Source organism: Prionailurus bengalensis, chromosome C1 (assembly GCF_016509475.1).
Source record: "Prionailurus bengalensis isolate Pbe53 chromosome C1, Fcat_Pben_1.1_paternal_pri, whole genome shotgun sequence".
NCBI lineage: Eukaryota > Metazoa > Chordata > Mammalia > Carnivora > Felidae > Prionailurus > Prionailurus bengalensis.
The window spans coordinates 29,102,645-29,122,205 of record NC_057345.1 but is presented as its reverse complement, the minus strand read 5'-3'; the positions used below and the strand labels follow the sequence as shown (position 1 = coordinate 29,122,205).

Sequence of the window (19,561 nt, the reverse complement as noted above, 5' to 3'; positions counted from 1 at the left end):
AGGACTTAGGGAAGGATCTGTTCCAGGCCTCTCTGCTTGACTGGCAGACGGCCGGCTTCTCCCCGTGTCATCACATCGCCTTCCACGTCCAGATTTTCCCCCTTTCAGAAGTACTGGGCTGGCCCACCGAAATGACCCCATTTTAAGTTGATGACCTCTGGAAAGGCCCTGTCTCCGAATAGTCACTTTCTCAGGTACCAGGGGTTAGGACTTCGACATGTGAATTTTGAGGGGACATAATTCAACCCTTACTTGAGGATCGAGGAGTGGGGTTTGGGAATCTCCTGCGGTGTGCTGCAAAGGGAGGAGAGTGGGATAAGAGAGTGATTAGGGCGGAGTGGGGATGCAGGCTGAGTGCTGGAGTGCCCCTTGAGCGCGTGCATGCACGCGCGCACACACACATACACACGTGAGCCCCTGCCCTTTCCGGTTTGCTAGTGCTTCTGCACTCTCTGGGCCAGGATGTCCATGGTCCCAGCATGGAGAAGGTGTCTTCTTTATTTGCTTCGTCAGGCCACGGGAAGTCCTCAGGGCCGGGGCTGGGGTGGCGGGGATGGCAATACGTGACACCCCTTTCCTCCCTTCCTGTGCTCAAAACCAGTTGAGCACTAGTCACTGGGACAGACGGACAGCAAGATACCAGCTTCTTGATAAGGCTGACTGGAGACTGTTGCTCACCATGTTCCTTCGAATCAAAGATGCCATTGAGTGTGAGATGTACCACTAAGCAACATCACAGCCAATTCAACTGTATCATGCCATCTGCTTGGAAGATGCATCCCAACTTCAGAGATGTTAAAATGTGTAAAATGTACGTCTTCGATAAATGAGTGGTGGTGTATCGGGGCCAAGGGCCTTTCCCTGAATTAGACCCTCCTAGTCCCGGGCTGAGCCAGGCAGCCACAAGCCTCCTCTGCACGGGCACCTTTGCCCGACCCAACTTCCTGCAGGACGGGGAGCAGACCAGCGTGCCCCCGGCTCGTGAGCACGCAGACCTGCGGGACAAGCCAGGTGGCACCGATTCAAGCCGGTTATCCCACTGGGTAAGTCACTTCTCCCCGAGGGGGAGGAGTTCGTGGGTAGGTTGGGGACGGCGGGAGTGCTGCTCTGCTGGCGGTCCGCCTCAGTAAGAGGCGTGGAGACAAGGAGTGGAGGACCCCACCAACACTGAGCACAGCGCCTGGCGCACAGCAAGTGCCCGCAAAATGTCATTCTTAGGAAGGTGTAAGGCAACGGGTAGATGTATAGTATATGGGCAGTAAGGAGCATCTCTGGGCAGCAAGGCTGCTGCTGTGGTTTCACAAGCTGTTTGGTCATTCAGCGAACCCAGCACCTACCCTGTCACAGACATGAGGATGTGAAGACCTCGCTGCCTAATGGAGGGGCAGGGGGAGGTTGGGGGTCGGTTAAGTAAAAAGCACGAAAGACACAGCATTAGGGATAAATCCTAGGTGTTGTGGGAGTCTAGGGACCTTCCACCTGACCCAGTCCCCAGGGAGGTGCAGGAGGGCCCAGGGGAAACCATGTAGCATGTTCACCATCCACATTAACCTAGTATTAACCGTGTTAACCACGACTGGGTTAGCGGATCCCATTGCCCCCTTCCCACCGCTCAGGACGCAAGTACAACTCCTTACTGTATGACACCCTCTCTGCAAATCTCTTGGTACCCTTACCATCTAGCCCTCCAGCATCTGCCAGTATCTAGGCAAAACCTTGCTAGTCTCCTCAGGGTGCCTCCCGGGCCCATTTTAGTAGCTGGGCCCCCTGGGGTCTTGGGCAGCAGAGAAGAGCCAGAAACTTTCAGTTCACGGATGACCTCGATGCTGACCTGCATCTTGTGGGCAGATGATGGGTATCTCGAGCCTCGCTCCAAGGAATATGTTTTGACTGAGACTGCTTGTGGAAGTTGAGAAAAACCAGAAACCCAAAATTTGTTTCCCTGTTGCAGACACCTTACATCACACCCCTTCCCAGATAGACTGCATCTGGCCCCATCCGCTCCCTTCCCCACCACACTCGTCCTTGACAGTGAGCCGGGGCATGGTGAGGACGGTTGACATGTGACCCTTTGAGGGGGTGTATCCTCGGTGTGTCCTGTTTCCACCCCGATGGCTCTCAGCATATCTTGGCATGCGGCGTGTGATTGTGGGCACTGAAAATTTGCAGATGGGGAGCTGGGGTCTTCCTGGCACCCCGGTGCCAAGGATAGGTTACGTCCTCCACCGTGTGCATCATCTGTCAGAAAATGCTAGATGATGGCAAAGTGTAGAGGCAGGCAGTGCAGGTGACAGCTCTCAAGGAGCAGGCAAGGGGCTAAGGGACTTGTTCAGTAGGTGAGGCAATGCACGTGGGGGAGAGAGAAGGCCGGGGGAATGCCTCATCTTGTAAAGGGAGGAGGCACCTTTTTGCCAAATTGGATTCCAGGCTCCCATTAAGTGGAGAGCCCGATGTGGGCCCCAGTTCTAATGAAGTCTCTCCCGGCACCTCCCATTTCTGAAGCCTCATGAATGATCTACCGTTAAAACCTTCAGCACATGTGTCATCCTGAACTTGAGGTGTGGGTCAATAACTGTCAATGTGCAAAATTAGAAAGGAAAACACTCAGCGGAGCTCGTACACGTGTAGGTGCTAAGACGTACCTTTGTTCTCCATCGCAGGCAAACCCATTAGTGCCTTTGAGCTAAAAAGTGTGTCTGATACCATGAATAACAGTTGCTTAGGTGATGTCCTACCCATTCATACCCCAAGAACTAGCTCTTCATATGAGGTGGTAAGTTGGGAATTCTTTCAATAGGAAGCCCCAAAATAGGGCTTCTGGAAAGATCAGGAGGCCTGCGGGACAAAGAATGAACCTAGTGCCTACTGGATCTCTAGGGCTCTTGGCAGCTGCCTCAGTGCCCTGGTGAAGGGGAGGACCCAGAGCAGCTCCGCTTGCATCTGCTTGATACCCACAGCGGCGGGTACCGAGTCAACTACCGGGGTGAGGTCTGTAACAAAGGGCAGTAATCTGGCCGGGGTTGCTTTGAATGGAGAGGATTCTCTAAGGAAAGCTGCTCTCAGCTCCGGCTGGCCGTGTTGCCAGATCTTATTTTTTGGAGGCTAGCAATCATTTTTGTGAAATCTCACCATTTTTAAATTGTTAGTAACTAACTTGAAAAAACAAAATCCAATGAAATTGTGTCTGTGAACCCTGGTTTGCGGACTGGCAGTAGGATTTAAATTTTTTTTTTTTTTGCAATTTAAATTTCCTTTGCAACATCCCAGCCCTGTGATACATCAGCCCATGCCTTAAATCCTGGGATGGGGGAACTCGTGACCCTCCAAGTCCGCCCTTCTATGGAATGAACGACTGCTCCATCTTCACCGCACAGGACGGGCATCTATTAGGCACCTGCTGCATACTACACACTTCCTACAGCTGGGTTCTTTTAGGCAGTGGTGCAAGCGGAATAAAACGGGGACGGTGGCTCTGGGTAGGGCACGTCAGGTCCTAAGTGTTTCCTTGATGTCAGGCTCTTGACACCACAGCAGATGAAGGGAGAGGCAGAAGCCTCAGGTTTGGTGACTGAACTACCTGAAACGAGTAGCCTTTATTCCAAATGCTGTCACTGACCACAGGATCCTTCCCCCATCAGTCACTGTCAGTGCTAGGTGAGTGGGGCTAATGACCCGTTTTTCTCTTCTGCCACTAGTTCCGTGTTGGTCATTTTCAGTGTAGAAAGAATTTTAGGAAGGCAGATCTGCCAGAGCCTTCGGATTCTGGGAAGCGAGAAGCACGATCGCTGCATTCATTACCCGCGCCCCTGCTTCGTTCCTGGCCAACGAGCTCTGACACTACTGGCAGACTACAGATACCCTGGATTCTGTCCTCCCGGATGTCAATTTCTTGCTCATGGAACAAAGGTGTTGGGGGAAACCTGCTCGGGGTGGGTCAGCTATGCCCTGGATGCTGGGGTCAGGGCCCCTTCTTCAGACGTCAGATTGTGCCTTAAGGATGGGTTTCCGCAGCTTCTGAGGAAAGCAGCTGTTCAAGGACCCCCACTCGATAGCTTCAGCTCCCAAACAGTCTCTAGTCCAGACAGCACAGCTTGGAGATGACAGGCAGGCTGAATACTGATTAAAAACAAACCCACAATTTATTGAAAACAGGTAACTTTCAGTAGCTCGAATTAGAACAGCTTAGGGATGCCATTGCTCAGGAACACAATATGCACAGTCTCGGGAAAGGGAGAATAAAACAGCTTAAAGGAATACAGCGGCAACAGGACTGGATCGCTAGGAGGGCCACGCAGCAAAGTAACACCAGGTAGAACACAGAGCCACATGTGAGATCCCAGTGCCCTCGAGCCCGGGGAGGGAACTCTTGGCTCCCCTAGTTTTGGACCACATCTCATGATTCTTTGGGGCGGAGGTGCTGGCTGGAGCACAGGGATCTTGGTGCTGACTCTGATTAACTAGTCAATGCCCGGAGGACAGGCTAAACATGGGGAGTGAGGCCACCAGGCAAGTTACACCTGCCCCCCAATGAACCCCGTAAGAGGAAGCAGTCCCTGCAAAGTCTGTGAACCTGGCAGGGACAACTGGACTAGAGAGCTTGGAGACGGTTCCTCTGCAGCCGGTCCCATAAAAACCCTAGACTAAGCTAAGCCCTAGAATTGTCTTAGCCAAATTCCTACCAACTAGGGAGGTAGAGAAGCCAGACATGGAAGCTGCCTCCAAACCAATTTTTGGTCTTCGGTAAAGGGATAAATACAAAACACTGTTCCACAAGTCGGCTTGGAAAAGCCTACTGGGCACAGCGGGTAGAAGATCCTGAACGCCCATTTAGTATCCACCACAGGAGAAAGCAGGGATGGGGGCCGGGGTGAGATGTGCTCTGCTGTGGTTACTGCCAGGATACATCCCGTCCTGCTGTCCTGTTCCCATCTGTACAGTTCCTCCCAGCTTTCCGGATCTGTCCTCCCATGGCCCAGAGCTCACGCTTCCCTGAGCTTAAAATTCCCAGCCTCGAGCAGAGGGTTCTCCGACGAGGGGGAGCAGGCGGTCTTCCTGGGAACATGAGCTGCTCTCACGCCACCTCCACTGGGATAGGGGCGGGGCAGAGAGGATGCTGGGTTACAGGAGGCAGAAGGTGGCAGCTCAGAGCAGGAAGGAGAATTCTGCCAGGAGAATGACAGGAAGTTTCGACTGCACGGATGCGGGAGGCAGTTGGGTTGGGAGGTGTGAAGAGCAAAGCTTTATCTAACCGATGGGGGAGCAGCGCGTCTCCCCCGCTTCCCAAATTCTCCCAGAGGAACACCACTCCCTGCTCTGGAACTTCACGCTCCAACAAACAATAAGCCTGAAGGGAAGAAGTCTCTTCAGGGTCCCAGAAGTGCCTGTTGAAGGTCCATCCTGTCAAGTTTGGCTTCTTGAGACAGCAGCGTCATTTGTGAGTCCGTATGCTGTTGCAGATCTGGGCAAGGCGGCTCTACAAAGGAAAGGAGGCGGGTCGTTGAGCGAACACGGCACCGGCCACGCTTGCCTGTTGGCCACTTCAGAGTCTCCTCGGGTGGCACTGGACTTGGGGTCAGCAGGTCTGAGTGAATCTCAGCCCTCCGTTCTCTACTCATATCACAAACTAATGAATTACCTGTCCTGGACCTCCATTCCTCATCTGAACGAAGCAGTAAAACAAGACCTCAGATGAGACAGTAGTGCTGCAGGCACAGCTAGGGGACGGCTGTCACTAGGTTCGGGTAGCTGGGTACGTGTGGGATCCCAGCACGGGGCCCTCGTTCCACAGGACCGGGCTGGGAAAGCAGCTCCGCCCTTGCCCCCCTCCCTGGAGGTACCCTTCACAGACCCCCCCCAGTAGGGGGGCGCCTAGGGCAGCCGTGTTCGCACCAAGTGCTCCCATCCACCACCGGAGACCATGCTGACTGGACCACGGAGGCCCATCTGACCAAGGCTGAGCCAATTCAACGCCCTTCCGAGAACGTAAGCGGAGGCCAGAAGCCGGACAGTCAGTGCCGGGCATTAGTGAAGTCAGAGTTGCGGCTGCCTGAAGCCACACGCAAGCCAGTACTGAAGGAGGACACAGCCCGGAACCGAGAGCCCTGTGGAGAAGATGATCTGCCAAGGGAGGAATGAGGAAATGTCAGAGAAATGGGTGCGTGGGCCTCAAAGACAGAGACGCTCCAGGAACAGGTGCACCTCCATAAACTCCTGTCAAGGAGGGTCCCACTGCTCCGGAGGCCTGGCTGTTCGGCGTTTTCTTGGACTCCGTGGGACCCCTTGGAACAAGCCCCTCCCTCCCTCTAGGAGGTTTCTGTTCCGGCAGTCAATCTGCCCTCACACACTGACACCAACTGCCTGAATGACGCAGAATCTTGATTCTGTTGTGGAACTTTTGTGGCAGGCACTCTGGGGTGGACTGAAGGTCAACCTCAATTTAGGGACAGAATTGCAGCTAGGGAAGTAGGATTACGGTAAAAATCCCCTGGGGGAAAGAGGACAACACGGTGCTAAAGATGAAGCCCAGCCCCCAAAAGACAGTCCCAAGTACGGCTAAACTAAGAACGCCGTTGGCGGCATCTTGTGCGCGGAGGGTTACGAGACTCACGGAGAGTTTCTTAATGTTTCCCAAGGCCTCTGGGTCCAGCTGTGCGATGTCCATCCTCTGCAAGTCACTGGCCAATAATCGCATGCTCTGTGTGGAGGGCAAAATGGGTTCAACCTCCATGTCCCCTAGGGCAGGGCCCTCCACCCAGTGCCTTAGTGTGCCCCAGGGGTGCCCGTGATACTCCACACTTGGTGGGGGGTGGGGGGAGTGGCAAGGAGTGCCTTGAGGCGTCAGTGACATCAGTGCTTATCACTGGACCTTGGCTGGACCACCCGGGGAATAAAGGGCATGTACTTTAGCTTAGAAATGCCCTGCAGACACATCTGAGATACACCTTCCTTCCCTCCGAGGAGCTGAGGTCAGCAACTTCCTCTATTCAACCCAGAGAAACGGGCATCAGCCTGCTTCAGAACCCCTCAGAGTTATACAGAGTGGAAGACACAGCTCCTGGTCCCCTTTCTAGACTAGGGACATACCCCAATGGTGCCTTCCTCTGCGTTCCCTTTAATAACCTCCCGTGTTGCACACATCACATAATCCTGTTCTTGACGGTGAACCTATCTTGACTACTGAACAGCTTCTCGAGAGCGGGGATCGTGTCTTCTACACCTTGGGCCTGCCACAAGGCAGCTGGGCAAATGTTAGCTGAGGAACAAATAGGAACATGGAGCCGGGCAAGGATCCCAGCCTGGGCCTCTAACCTGGGCGAGAAAACTGGGTTCTGAGTCCTGCAGAGATGTGGAGATCGGGATCCATGCCACCCCACGGACTGTGGGGGTGAGAAGTGGGTGATGGGCCCAGGACAGAAGGGCTGAGCGAGCAGCGTGGTGGCCCGGCATCCCTCAGAGACACTCACCTCTCCACCGCCCACCGGCACCGTGAGGAAAATCTCTTTGCTGTCGGCAAGAGGGCTGCCATTCATGGAGATATTGTAGATCCGCTCTCTGGCTGCTGGAGTGCGCAGGCCCGGGGTCTTGAAGACCCTACAAAGTGGGAAGATCCCCATCAAGATGGCTTGGCAGATTGAATGACATGAGGCGCTGTGAACCCTTGCAGCCCCCATCTGGCCTGAAGCTGTAGTTTTCAAATCCCACATTTCTAAGAAGGCGAGTTCTAAATTTAGGGGAAAAAATGTCTTTTTAAACAGTAATGACTAAACACAGCTGGAGAAGGGAGGCTGTAATTATCAAACATACATCTAGCCAAAGTCAGTTCTTACCCACGGAAATCTCAGGTCCAAAGCTCTGTATGGATGCCAGTCATCCATCCAGCCACAAAGCCAGAAATAAACTATGGTTAATGCATTTCCAAGAGTGGCTAAGTGCTTCCATCAAGAAGAGTTTTCCGGGGTCAAAAAAGGAGGATCCAGAGACTACATCATATTAATTCCCAACCTAACCTTCTCGAGACAGTTAAAATTCTGCTACCTGTTTTTCTCTACATGTCCTCTGCTATACGCTCATGTGAAAACCAGTTCAAGAGTGGGAATTAAAAGTAGAAGGCTTCCTCCCTCTCCTCACCCCAGAGATCCCTACTCTCAATTCCTTATGTCTTCCAGAAACGTTCTATGTATATAAAAACAAATGGGATCGTCTAGGACACGCTGTTCTGCCACGTGCTTGGAGACGCCCGTGATCACGAAGCTGTCACACTGGCACACGCACATCCACTTTAATGGTGAGACGGCACTTCCTGTCCAGTTGACCGGCCCGCTGGAAGACACTGGCTTAGAGCCTGGGTTACGTTGGTCTCCCGATGTGACGTGGTGTCCACTGTCACTCTTACCAAGGGTATAGGAGAGTACCTACCCAGTTTTAAAAACTACGTTTCCTGGTCAGAATCAGAAAAGACCAAGAATCACCAGAGGCTTCCTAGTCATCAGAGGCAGAATGTCCTCCTCTCTCTCGTCAAAGAGTCGTTCTGTCGCTGAAATCAGCTAACCTGCACCCAGGGGAGGGGCAAACACTTGGAAGCCGAGACGGCTGCCCTCCTCCAAGAGCGCTTTGCCAGGCCGAGGAGTCGAGTGTTTTCTCGCACACCCTTCTTTGCTGACTGATGTTAACTGGTGGGCTCCCACCCAGACGCAGGCGCCGCTCCCATCACTCACCTTGAGTCAAACTTGGGTGTCAAGCCTGGAGTTGGTTTCACCATAGACAACTCCAACCGGCCCCCAGCTGGGGTGACAGTGTTACAGTGGCTGGACCTGCAGGTAAGAAGTGGCCATGAGGTGCGCAGTGACAGCAGCAGCGTGGCAGGTCACACGCAGAAGGCCCCGATCATGTCGGGTACTGTCCCGAGCACCTCACACATGCTCATTCGTGAAGCTCCCCAACAACCCGGGAAACACGGCTGTTATCCTTGCGTACGGATGCAGACTCCAGCACACTGAGTCACACAACTTGGCCGAGATCACACAGCCAACTAGGGCGGAGCCAGCGCTCTGAAGCCGAGCGGCCAGCCTCCAGAATCCGACTTCTCAGGCTAAAAGGACAAGAGGAAGGAGGCACCCTCTCAGCCCCCGGTAGGTCTCTTGGCTAGAGCTCGGCGGCTGGAGGCATGAAAACAAACGAACCAAAAAAGTGGGGGAGGACAGAGAACATGGGCGGAACTGGAGAAATGTGCTGGGTCAGTTCATTTCTAGAAGCCCCTCCAGCTTGGAGACTCAAGTTCCACTGGAGCACAGGCCACGAGAGCCCTTTCACCCCCGATTTCTGCCACGCTGAGTGGGTCTCCCCAGTAAAACCAAAACACACAATGAAGTTTGGAAAACCCATTACCTTTTGCTTTTGCCTTTTCCTTGTACGGACTGGGTTCTCTTCTTGGACGGAGGACACCTTTTGACCTGGATTCACAATCAAATGAAACTGTGATTATAAAAAGCCCCCAAAGGGGCAAAGGTAAGGGAGGGGTAAGAAAAGTAGGGGAGGGGGAACCAGCTCTGGAAAAGGAAACTAACACCGAATATGAGGTCTGCTCCCAGAATCAAGTTGCCTTAGGTAATACAGAACAAAACTGACCAACTAAGGCCTGGGTCTTCAAACCAGAGGGTTTTGACCAAGATTAAAGGGAAATCTCTTTTGAACTGACTTGGCCTGGCTTGCCCCCTCTCCATCCCCTCACCTCCCCGTCACTCTGCCATTAAGTGCTGCTATGAAGGTCACTCAGGCGGTCCCAGGTGCCCAATCTAAGGAACCCTCGGCAGTCCTCACCCCTCCCAAGTCCTCAGGGGCACCTGACAAGGATCAGTCCTTACCTTCTGACAATTCTGTCCATCCCTGTCCTCCACCCCACCTTCCCCATTTCTCTGGCTGTCCCTGTGCAGGCTGCCTCATGAGGTCCTCTTTCTAGCATCCCTCCAAGTGCCCATCCTCAGCCCCCTCTCCACGCCTTCCCTGCACAACCTCACTAACAGCCACAATGGGAGACAGTGGGTCTCACAACCTCCTACTGCTCCCTGAGCGCCAGGCTGAAATCTCGGATAAGTGTGGAACAAAAACTGGGACAGTGGCTGCTCCCCTTCACCGCTCTTCCTCCCATGTCCCACCTTCCACCCATGATGGCTGCCTGAGCTAGAAACCATTTGATCATCCCTGCTTCCTCCCTTCCTCCACCAAGCTCATTCTCCCTTTTAGAACATTATGTCAAAACCGTCCTTCTCTTTTTATAGGCTCGGTGCCTCCGTTTAAGAATTACAATGGCCTCCCAACTGGGTTCCTTGTCTCCAGTTTTTCCCCTCTCCCATTTACCCTGCATATTGTTCTGAAATACCAATCTGAAATGACCAACCTGGTGGAATGGAAACTTCCAAGCCTGGTACACAAGGCCATTCGTTGTCTGGCCCTACTCTGTGCAGATCACCCTCACAGCTTACATCCTTGCCATCCCAAACTGCTTCCTGTTCCTTAAATGGAACTTTCCTATCTCCTTGTGGATTTCCCTTCCCTTTCTTTTCCAGCTAGTGAAATCTCCCTCACCTTTAAAGGCCTGGTGTATCCTAACCAGCGAGGTAATAGCTTTGATAGCTTCCTCTTCTATGTTCTATGTACCTTATACACACATCTATGATTGCTTTTGTTTTTAGCCATTTAAGTGGGATCTTCTCTACTAAACTGAACTCTGGCAGGTAGGGGTGGGGCAATAGGATATTATGTATTTGTCTCCTGTCCTCTCCCAGCCTCAAACCTGAGTGCCTACTTACTCTTGCAGTTTGAAGATTCTTATTTTTATTTTCTTCTTCTTCCTCTTCCACTATCATTTCATCCACTTTTATTATCTTTCGTGCTATAAGAAACAGTTTTAACAAAGTGATATTTCTCATAGGAATAAACTTTAATGTTTTCATGTTTTGGTTTTTTTTTAATGTTTATTTTTGAGAGAGAGGCAGAGAGAGGGAGACACAGAGTCCGAGAAAGGCTGCAGGCTCTGAGCTGTCAGCACAGAGCCCAATGCAGAACTCAAACTCACCAACCGCGAGATCATGACCTGAGCTCAAGTCAGACACTTAACCGACTGAGCCACCCAAGCATCCTGTCATGTATTCATGTTTCTTATAGGAAATGAAACTTACGCAATCTGAGGTTGTAATTAAGAAAAAGACTTTGAATATACAAGATGACTTTTTTTAAAAAGAAGGTTTAGACAGAGGAAACTCACCAGACTGGTTAAAAAAGCCCACATGATGCCCAGCATTCTGGTAAGAGCACAGATGCTGGGGTCAGCCAGACTTGAGCTTGAGGCCTGGTCTTAGCACTAACCAAATCATGGGGCTTTTAGTGTGGAGCCTCAGTTTCCTCATCTACAAAAGGGAATAGTCACTTCCTAGGGGTATTATGAGACCTGGAATGTGCTCCACAAGAGCAGGGTCTTTGTTACTCCCTGTACCCCCAAACTCTAGAATTGTGCCTGTGTTTACTAAGTGTCTGTGGAATGAATCAATGTAAAAGCCTTTTGGACAGTACTGGACCCATGTCAGAAGTATTCTTTATTACAATCAAATATTATTTACATAGATTAGAAAAAACTTTCTAAGCATTGCAGCTGCTTAGTGATAGTAGTGTCACTGCTAAATATGTACAACCACGAGCCAGACAATCTTGAGCAGGGATTCCACAGAGAAAATTCACACATCTAATCATGAGGGGCAGGGGATGAGACTAGACAGCTTTTTATTTTCTGACACATTAAACAATATCTTTTTTTTTTTTTTTTTTTTTTTGGAAGCAGCACAATGTAGTCAAAGTCCAATGGTCAAGGGAGCACAAAAAAAAAATCTTTACTGTTGGATGACATTGGTCCTGGTGTGTTTGGCTCCCAGGGGTGAAATCAAAAGACCCCTCCCCTCCCCAACCGCATAAGCAAAACTGGTGAAACTCAGAAGAGAAACTAGTATTACCTAAGTGTAGAGATGACCCAGAGTGACCTAACAGATTGCAAATGTGCAGGTGAGGAACTCTAGGAATACCCCAGTCCAATTATGTCATAATCTCACCAAGGCAGCACGGGAATGTGACAACGGTGAAGTGAAAATCTCCTGCCCCCCACACCCTACAAGGCCAAGATGGAAAGCAAGATGGACTCAGAACCGGACGGTGTTTCTGGCCCTACCCAGCAGGGAAAGTGTGCTGGTGGGCAGCCCCAAATCCAGGCCATGGGTCAGGCCTATCCTCACAAGATTTGGATGCACTGAGCTATGAAAGCTTAATGACAGTGACTTAAAATCCATGACAGAGCCCAACGTGTCCTGTGTCCATGTTCACTAACCACAACCTGCTGTCCCTCCAGGACAGCCTCTCTCCAGGTGTGTGCGAGATGATTTCACGAAGCAGGTCCCTGAATCCAGGAATGTGGGATGATGCAATGGGACAGCGGTCCTTCTGCAATTCTCTTAACCTTTCTGGTCACACAGGAGCTCCTTGGCTGGCCTTACCTTGTCCCGTAAGGCCTCTCAGTCCCGCCAACCTGTTTAACTGGGGGAGCCAGCAGGCGGCCAAGGTCCCCACACAGCTTTCCCGCTCCTTCCACTCTCACTGTCACTCCCACATCACTGGGAGTCTGCTCCTATCAGTCCTGCCTACAATCAACTCAGTGCGGCAGCCAAAATCATGTTATCGGACTTCTAAGACGGAAGACTGGGCATTGGAGGGAAGAGGCTTTACCCCCGAGGCCTCTCTGAGCAACCAGCCAACCACCCGAGCCTCCACTCTCTCAGTTCAACAAAGGGTTTTGAAAAGTACTCACTTTTGGCAGATTTCAAGGGTGTCTGAATAGCTTCTGCTGTTAGTTTGTTTATTTCTGTGATATCCAGGTCAGCCTGTGACAAACACAGCCAGAAAACACCAGGCATATTCCATCAACTACGAGGAGCATTTTAAGACTCGAAACAATTAAAAAAACATATTATTTGATACATACAAAGATTGTTACATACTAGTTATAACAGATATGGTGAATTCCCATAAATGCACTGTACCACCTAAGACCTAACACATTGCTGGCACCTTGCTTCCAGCTCTGTATTCTGCCCTGTTCTACATCCTTGTCTCCCCTCAGAGGTGACCGGTTTCCTGTCATTCCCCAGAGGTAACCACTATCCTTTCATTTACTTAAAAGAAAGCGCGTGTAAGTTTTTACAAATGTACGTGTGCTGAAATAATATTTTACTTGGTCTCATTTTTGACCACTGTTTGTAGCTGTAGTTAGTTTTCACGGCCACGTAATAGCCCACTGTGTGACTCTACCAGAATGAATTTGTCCAATCTCTTGTCAACAGTCTTTTGCTATTACCAGCACTGCTACTCTGAACTATATTCTACGTGTGTCTGATACACATGTTCAAATTTTCTCTTGGCTGTACCCTCAGGGATAGGGCACTGGAGGGTTGTGGGTACACAAATGTTCAGCCTTGATATTATGCCAAATCATGTTTCAAAGACGTCGCACTTGATTACGTCCCACTGGCAAACAATACAAGATCCTGATGATTCACGTTCTCTAACTCGGTGCTGTATTAGACCTCTCTCTCTCTTGATTTTTTAAAATCTAGAGGGTTGATAAGGTTTTCTGTTGTACTCCTGAGCCCTTCAAAAAGTCACCGTCATTCTAATTAAGTGTTCCCAGTGGTAACTACCTATAAGGATGAAAACAGCCACGAGCAGGCATGATCCTATACCTTTCCTTGTAGGGCACGTGTAAATATCAGAAGAGTTGTTACAGACTAGGAGTGACGCCGGCTTCATCTCCAGATGGGTGGCAAATCTGTGGAGTGCTCAAAGAAGGATTCTGAGACTGTCCAATCTTAGTAAGAAACAGCACTGTAGGGGGCGCCTGGGTGGCGCAGTCGGTTAAGCGTCCGACTTTAGCCAGGTCACGATCTCGCGGTCCGGGAGTTCGAGCCCCGCGTCGGGCTCTGGGCTGATGGCTCAGAGCCTGGAGCCTGTTTCCGATTCTGTGTCTCCCTCTCTCTCTGCCCCTCCCCCGTTCATGCTCTGTCTCTCTCTGTCCCAAAAATGAATAAACGTTGAAAAAAAAAAATTAAAAAAAAAAAAAAAAAGAAACAGCACTGTAGGAGATTAGTGATGTCTGAAATGGCTAATGGAATAGAAAGTAGTGGCCAACTATCTGCCATCCCTAGAAACAACTGGCATGTTATGAAGGTATCAGTGGTGGCAGGCCACTGATCACCTACCATGCAGAAGAGTTAACAGGCCCTGATACCCATAGGAAGGCCTGTTTGCATGGCTGGCTGGTGGCTTGCATGAGAACTTGGATTTCAGGGTTCCCACCATCCCTGGTAAGAATGGCTCCTCTGGGCCTAAGCTTTGTACAAACACCATGACTTATGTTGCATAGCTGCTTTCCTTCTGGAAGTCTGGAATTTTGGTATGTGCTAGGCAGAAGATGGCTATGTGACCAGCCCCCAATAAAAACTCTGCGCATGGAGTCTCTAATATGCTTTTCTGGTAGATATTTGACATGTGTTAAATTAAGGTGTCCCATGTGACTCCACTGGGAGAGGACTCTTGAGGGCTTGAGCCTGGTTTCTTCCAGACTTTGGCCCATGCACCTTTTCCCTTTGTTGATTTCCCTTTGTATCCTCGCACTATAATAAATCATAGCCATGAGAATGACTATATGCTGAGCCCTGTGGGTCTTCCTGGAAATAGTCTCAGGAGACCCCCCCCCCCCCATATACCTAATAATTATGAGCTTTTGTACCAAAGTATCATTTCTTCCCTGAGTTTCAAATCATATTAGCTAAGGCTACAATTGCTTTTGACTTGGTATGATGACACTATTTCATATAACATTAGAAGCTCTCTGATTGGTAGTTCTGTATGTCTGATTAATTAAAAAGAGGGTGATGCATTAGCTAATGAGTGTAATTCATCTCAGAGGTTAAGTCTTTTGATGCATTAGATCTGGGTGTGCAGATGGGGGGAACATAACACAAAGAAAAAACCAGGACTGAGGATGTTTTACTAGCTCTTGATTTTTTCAGTTATCTCCACTCCTCTCCTACAATATTCACCCCCGAACTCTCTAGCTTTTTCCTGACTGGATAACTGGCTCTGAAATACCTTCAACTTCTGAGGCCAGTGGAGATCTGCTATTCAATGCTACTATATACCCTTTATAGTCAGGTCCTTTCTAATCCAAGGGATTCTGATCAGTGCACAGAAGGATGTAGATTTTTGGGTTCACTTTGTAAATCTGATAAAGGTTGTAATACATATTCTCCCCAGATATACTACCGATGCATGTATATACACACATTGTTTATGTATGATTTTAGAGTGCTCAGGGTCTCTGTGAAGCCCATTTATGGACTAGTTCCCAACACTGTACAACAGAACTTTCTGCAAGGATAGAAATGCTCTATTTCTGAGCTACCAATACGGAGCCACTAGTCATGTGTGGCTACTGAACATCTGAAATGTGACTAGTGTGTCTGAGGGACTGAAGTCTTAATTTTATTAATTTTAATTGATTAAAATAGCTACCTGTGGCTGGTGGCTATTGTACTAAACAGTGCAGACTTAAGATCTAAATTATTTTGCTTCCCCATCTTACTCTCTTCAGTCCTGATAGTGATGCTGGGATGAAGGAGGTGAGAGGGAGTGAGGAAACCTGAAAGTCCCAAATAAGAGCATAGCTTCTACAGTATGACACGAGTCATACTGAGCAGGAGTCTCCTTGACACCTAGCAGGCCAGGTCATTAGGTAATGGCCCAGGGGCTTAAAGAAACTTGGAGTTGAGGCTTCTACTTTGCCTGCGGAGGTCAGGGCAGGACTGCCAAAAAAGAACTGCCTCCTTTTGTAGCACGAAACTATTTGGGCCTTCTGGACTCAACATTGGATAACCATAATTTTTCAGTTGGCCTAAACAAAACAGATCCCCTATGAAACCTCTTCCACAGTAAGCACTCACTGGTTGGATTTTGTGACTGGATTAAACTTAAAAACGAACCACAGTTCCAAAATAGGACAACACTTACTGTTGCTGCCTCTTCCAGGGCCTGTTTGTTTCCTCCAAGGGCTTTAAAAAGAACATTTTATTTAGTTACTATCGGATTTTAATGATAAACCATCTTCCCTGATATAATCAGTTATCTGTCTAAAACTGGACCAGATTAAAAGCCCTTGGTTCAACATCAAGGACATTCACAAACCAGTTTTAATTTTTCTCCACGTTAGACTGGCCCCCTCGTAACATATTCCACGTTCCACCACCCCAAAGTTCTTATTTTCCAAATGTGCCTCTGCCTCTCATGACTCACTGCCTTGGTACTATTTCCTCTACCAGAAATACTCCGCTGTGCCTGACACATTTCTAATTCATCTTTCAAAACTCAGTTCAAATCCAAAACTCTGTTTATTTTTCTGTCACAACAGATTGCTGCAAAGTGCTGAGCTCGTTGCTCATTCTCATCATACCCAACAACTACTCAGAGCTGTTTAAGGGTCCACCCTGCTTTGAACTGAATTCCTTGAGGACAGTTTCTGGCAAAAAATATGGCATAGAGTAAGTACGTAGCCAGTGTATGTTGAAGAGGTCTGTGCAAGATGTAGATGTAGAATAAAGTAGAGGTAATCCTCCTTCTAGAAACTTTCATGGTGTCCTATAGAACCGTTAAGAATTCAAGCTTTGAAGGTGCCTGGGGCCCCTGTGTGGCTCAGTCGGTTAAGCGTCCGGACTTCGGCTCAGGTCATGATTTCGCGGTTCGTGAGTTTTAACCCTGCATCTTGCACTGTGCTGACAGCTCAGAGCCTGGAGCCTGCTTCAGATTCTGTATTTCCCTGTCTCTCTGTCCCTCCCCTGCTCATGCTCGCTCTCTCTCTCAAAATACTGAATAAACATTAAAAAAAATTAAAAAAAAATTTTTTTTTACATTTATTTCTGAGAGACAGAGCGTGAGCAGGGGAGGGGCAGAGAGAGAGGGAGACACAGAATCTGAAACAGGCTCCAGGCTCCGAGCTGTCAGCACAGAGCCCGATGCAGGGCTCGAACTCACGGACCGCGAGATCATGACCTGAGCCGAAGTCGGCCGCTTAACCGACTGAGCCACCCAGGTGCCCCCCCCACCAATTTTTTTAACAGAAAAAAGAAAAGGATTCAGGCTTTGAACCAGAATGCCTGGGTTTAACTGCGCTCTGCTACTAACTAGTTTATGAGCCCTTGAGCAAAGTAACGAACATCTCTGCACTTTATTTTGTCACCTATAAAACAGAGGCAATATTAACAAGTAACACATTTGTTATGAAGATAAAATTAGTTAACATACATAATACACTCAGTACAATGCCTGTCTGGCACAGGAAGCCCTCTCTAAATGTGCCTACTGACCACTACTCTCTTTTGTGATACTTATAATTTTAATTATACAATCACACGTGCATTTTAAAAAATGATCCTCCTCTGCTAACTTGTAAGCTCCTGAGGGTAGGGACAAAGTCTGTTTTATTTCCCAAAGCATTTCCAGCACCTAGCATCGTGACAGAGACATGTTCGGTGAATATTTGTAGACATGTGCAAACAAAGGGCAAGCCAAAGGATCATTAAATATCTACTATTTGAACAGAACATGCATTTCTAGTCAGGAAGGAGGCTACACAATGCGTGATAATAAGGATAATAGGAAAAGTAAGGGTGTCCCAGCAGAAAGGACAGCCTCTTGCATTTCCTTGGACACTTAACAAGGGAGTGAACAGGCTGCGATTTTTCTCTGGGCAGAAAAAACCTCTAGTGCGTGCACTTCCCAATTTGATTTGCTCAGTTTTTTTTTTTTTTTTAATTTTTTTTTTTTTTAACGTTTACTTATTTTTGAGACAGAGAGAGACAGAGCATGAACGGGGGAGGGTCAGAGAGAGAGGGAGACACAGAATCGGAAACAGGCTCCAGGCTCCCAGCGGTCGCGGGGCTCGAACTCACATACCGTGAGATCGTGACCCATGCCGAAGTCGGACGCTTAACCGACTGAGCCACCCAGGCGCCCCGATTTGCTCAGTTTTTAAACTGACAGTTTCCACAAGATACGGAACGCACTGCTTGGGGTTATCCTCCCCTTGGAGCTCTGGTAACAAACCGAGTTACTCATTTATTCATTTTTAGATGACGGGATAAAATATTTTAGGAAAGAGAGTGTTCTGTGACACGTGAAAATCGTGCAAAATTCACATTTTGGTGTGTCCATAAGTACATTTTCCTGGAACACATACATGCCCATTCATTACAGCTGTTTCGTAACTGTTAACAGCTTGCGTTGAGTAGCTGCCATAGAGAACCCTCTGGCCCAGAAAGCCTAAAATATTTACTATCCGGTCTCCTAGAAAGGACGTCCGCGTACCTGCGGGGGTTGACGATGTTAATTAAGTACTACGCAGGAAAATAAAGCAGGGAAGGGAGATAAGAGGGCGGCGGGAGCGGTAGGACTGCAATTTCCGAAAGCGATCGGGGAAGACCTCACTCAGGTGACCACAGAGGCGCCCCGGGCCGAGGCCGGGGGAAACCAGCAGCTCTTACCAAAGTAGTCGAGCCAGTTCATCTCGCGCAGCACCTTGGGGAGCCTCAGGATCTCGATGTTGTACAGGTTATCCATCTCCTTGAGGAGGTTCTGCCTGTCTGACTGAATTTGCTTGGATCGGATTTGCACTGCGAGAGGGCAGAGCCGACAGAACACGGGTCACGAACGCGGCCCGGAACCCGTGCTGCCCGCACCCCAAGCCCGCCGGGCCCCCGCGATCGCCCCGGGGTAGCGGCAACGACCCGGGCGCCGCCCCTTACCTTCACGGTCGAAGTCCCTAAGAAAGGAGGCGAGCTTCCGGCTCCGTAACGAGTTGGTCTTGGCGACCCGACTGCCGCCCTTCCTAGCGGGAGCCATGGCGCTCGGGTGGAGGCTGCGGGGAGCTGGGGACGCAGCCACAGGGGGTCAGCGGCCGAGATCGGGGAGGGAAAGTACGGGGGCCGCGGAGGAGCGGGAGAAGGCGGGAGGGCGCCCTACAGGTAGGGCTGGTAGGAGGCCCTGTCCTTGGAGGCCCGAGCATAAAGCAGTCGCGAGGCACGTACCTGCGGGTCGCGATATGGGCTGAGAAAAACCTCGCTGCTGCAGCTGAGAGGAGGGAGCGGCTCCGTGGCTATCCGGACGTGCGACCGCCGCCACCAAATTCAAACTGCCACAGACTGACGAATGAGAAGCCGCCGTCTTAGGTGGGTCCCACAACATCCAATCACAAGGAAGCTCCGCGACCAGGCCGCCCGTCCACATGTAGGACTACAACACCCAGAAGGCATTGCGGTGACGACATAGGTTCGCGACTAAGCAGCCTCGCAGGGGCATGCGCAGCGAGACTGCGGGCGCTTGGGGGCAGCCCTGGCGGGTCCTCAAAGTTTGACGGTGTTAGCTTTCAGTTTTCTCGCTGGTTTACGGAAAGGCAGCTTCAAGGAAAGGAGACAAGATT

At 49.9% G+C, this 19,561-nt stretch overlaps 1 protein-coding gene across 1 annotated transcript; it reads right to left on the bottom strand.

Annotated features, from left to right (window-relative positions):
• Positions 1-4,114: 4,114 nt before the first annotated feature.
• On the bottom strand, positions 4,115-19,298 carry CDCA8 (cell division cycle associated 8). The gene is made up of 11 exons (XM_043574525.1): positions 19,170-19,298; positions 18,888-19,010; positions 18,627-18,755; positions 16,102-16,142; positions 12,845-12,917; positions 10,806-10,888; positions 9,385-9,449; positions 8,715-8,810; positions 7,464-7,590; positions 6,608-6,694; positions 4,115-5,473 (listed from the first exon to the last, which is right to left on the bottom strand). The coding sequence occupies exons 2-11, from the start codon at positions 18,982-18,984 to the stop codon at positions 5,429-5,431; spliced, it is 843 nt and encodes a 280-aa protein (XP_043430460.1). The 5' UTR covers positions 18,985-19,010; positions 19,170-19,298; the 3' UTR covers positions 4,115-5,428.
• Between the last annotated feature and the right edge of the window lie 263 nt (positions 19,299-19,561).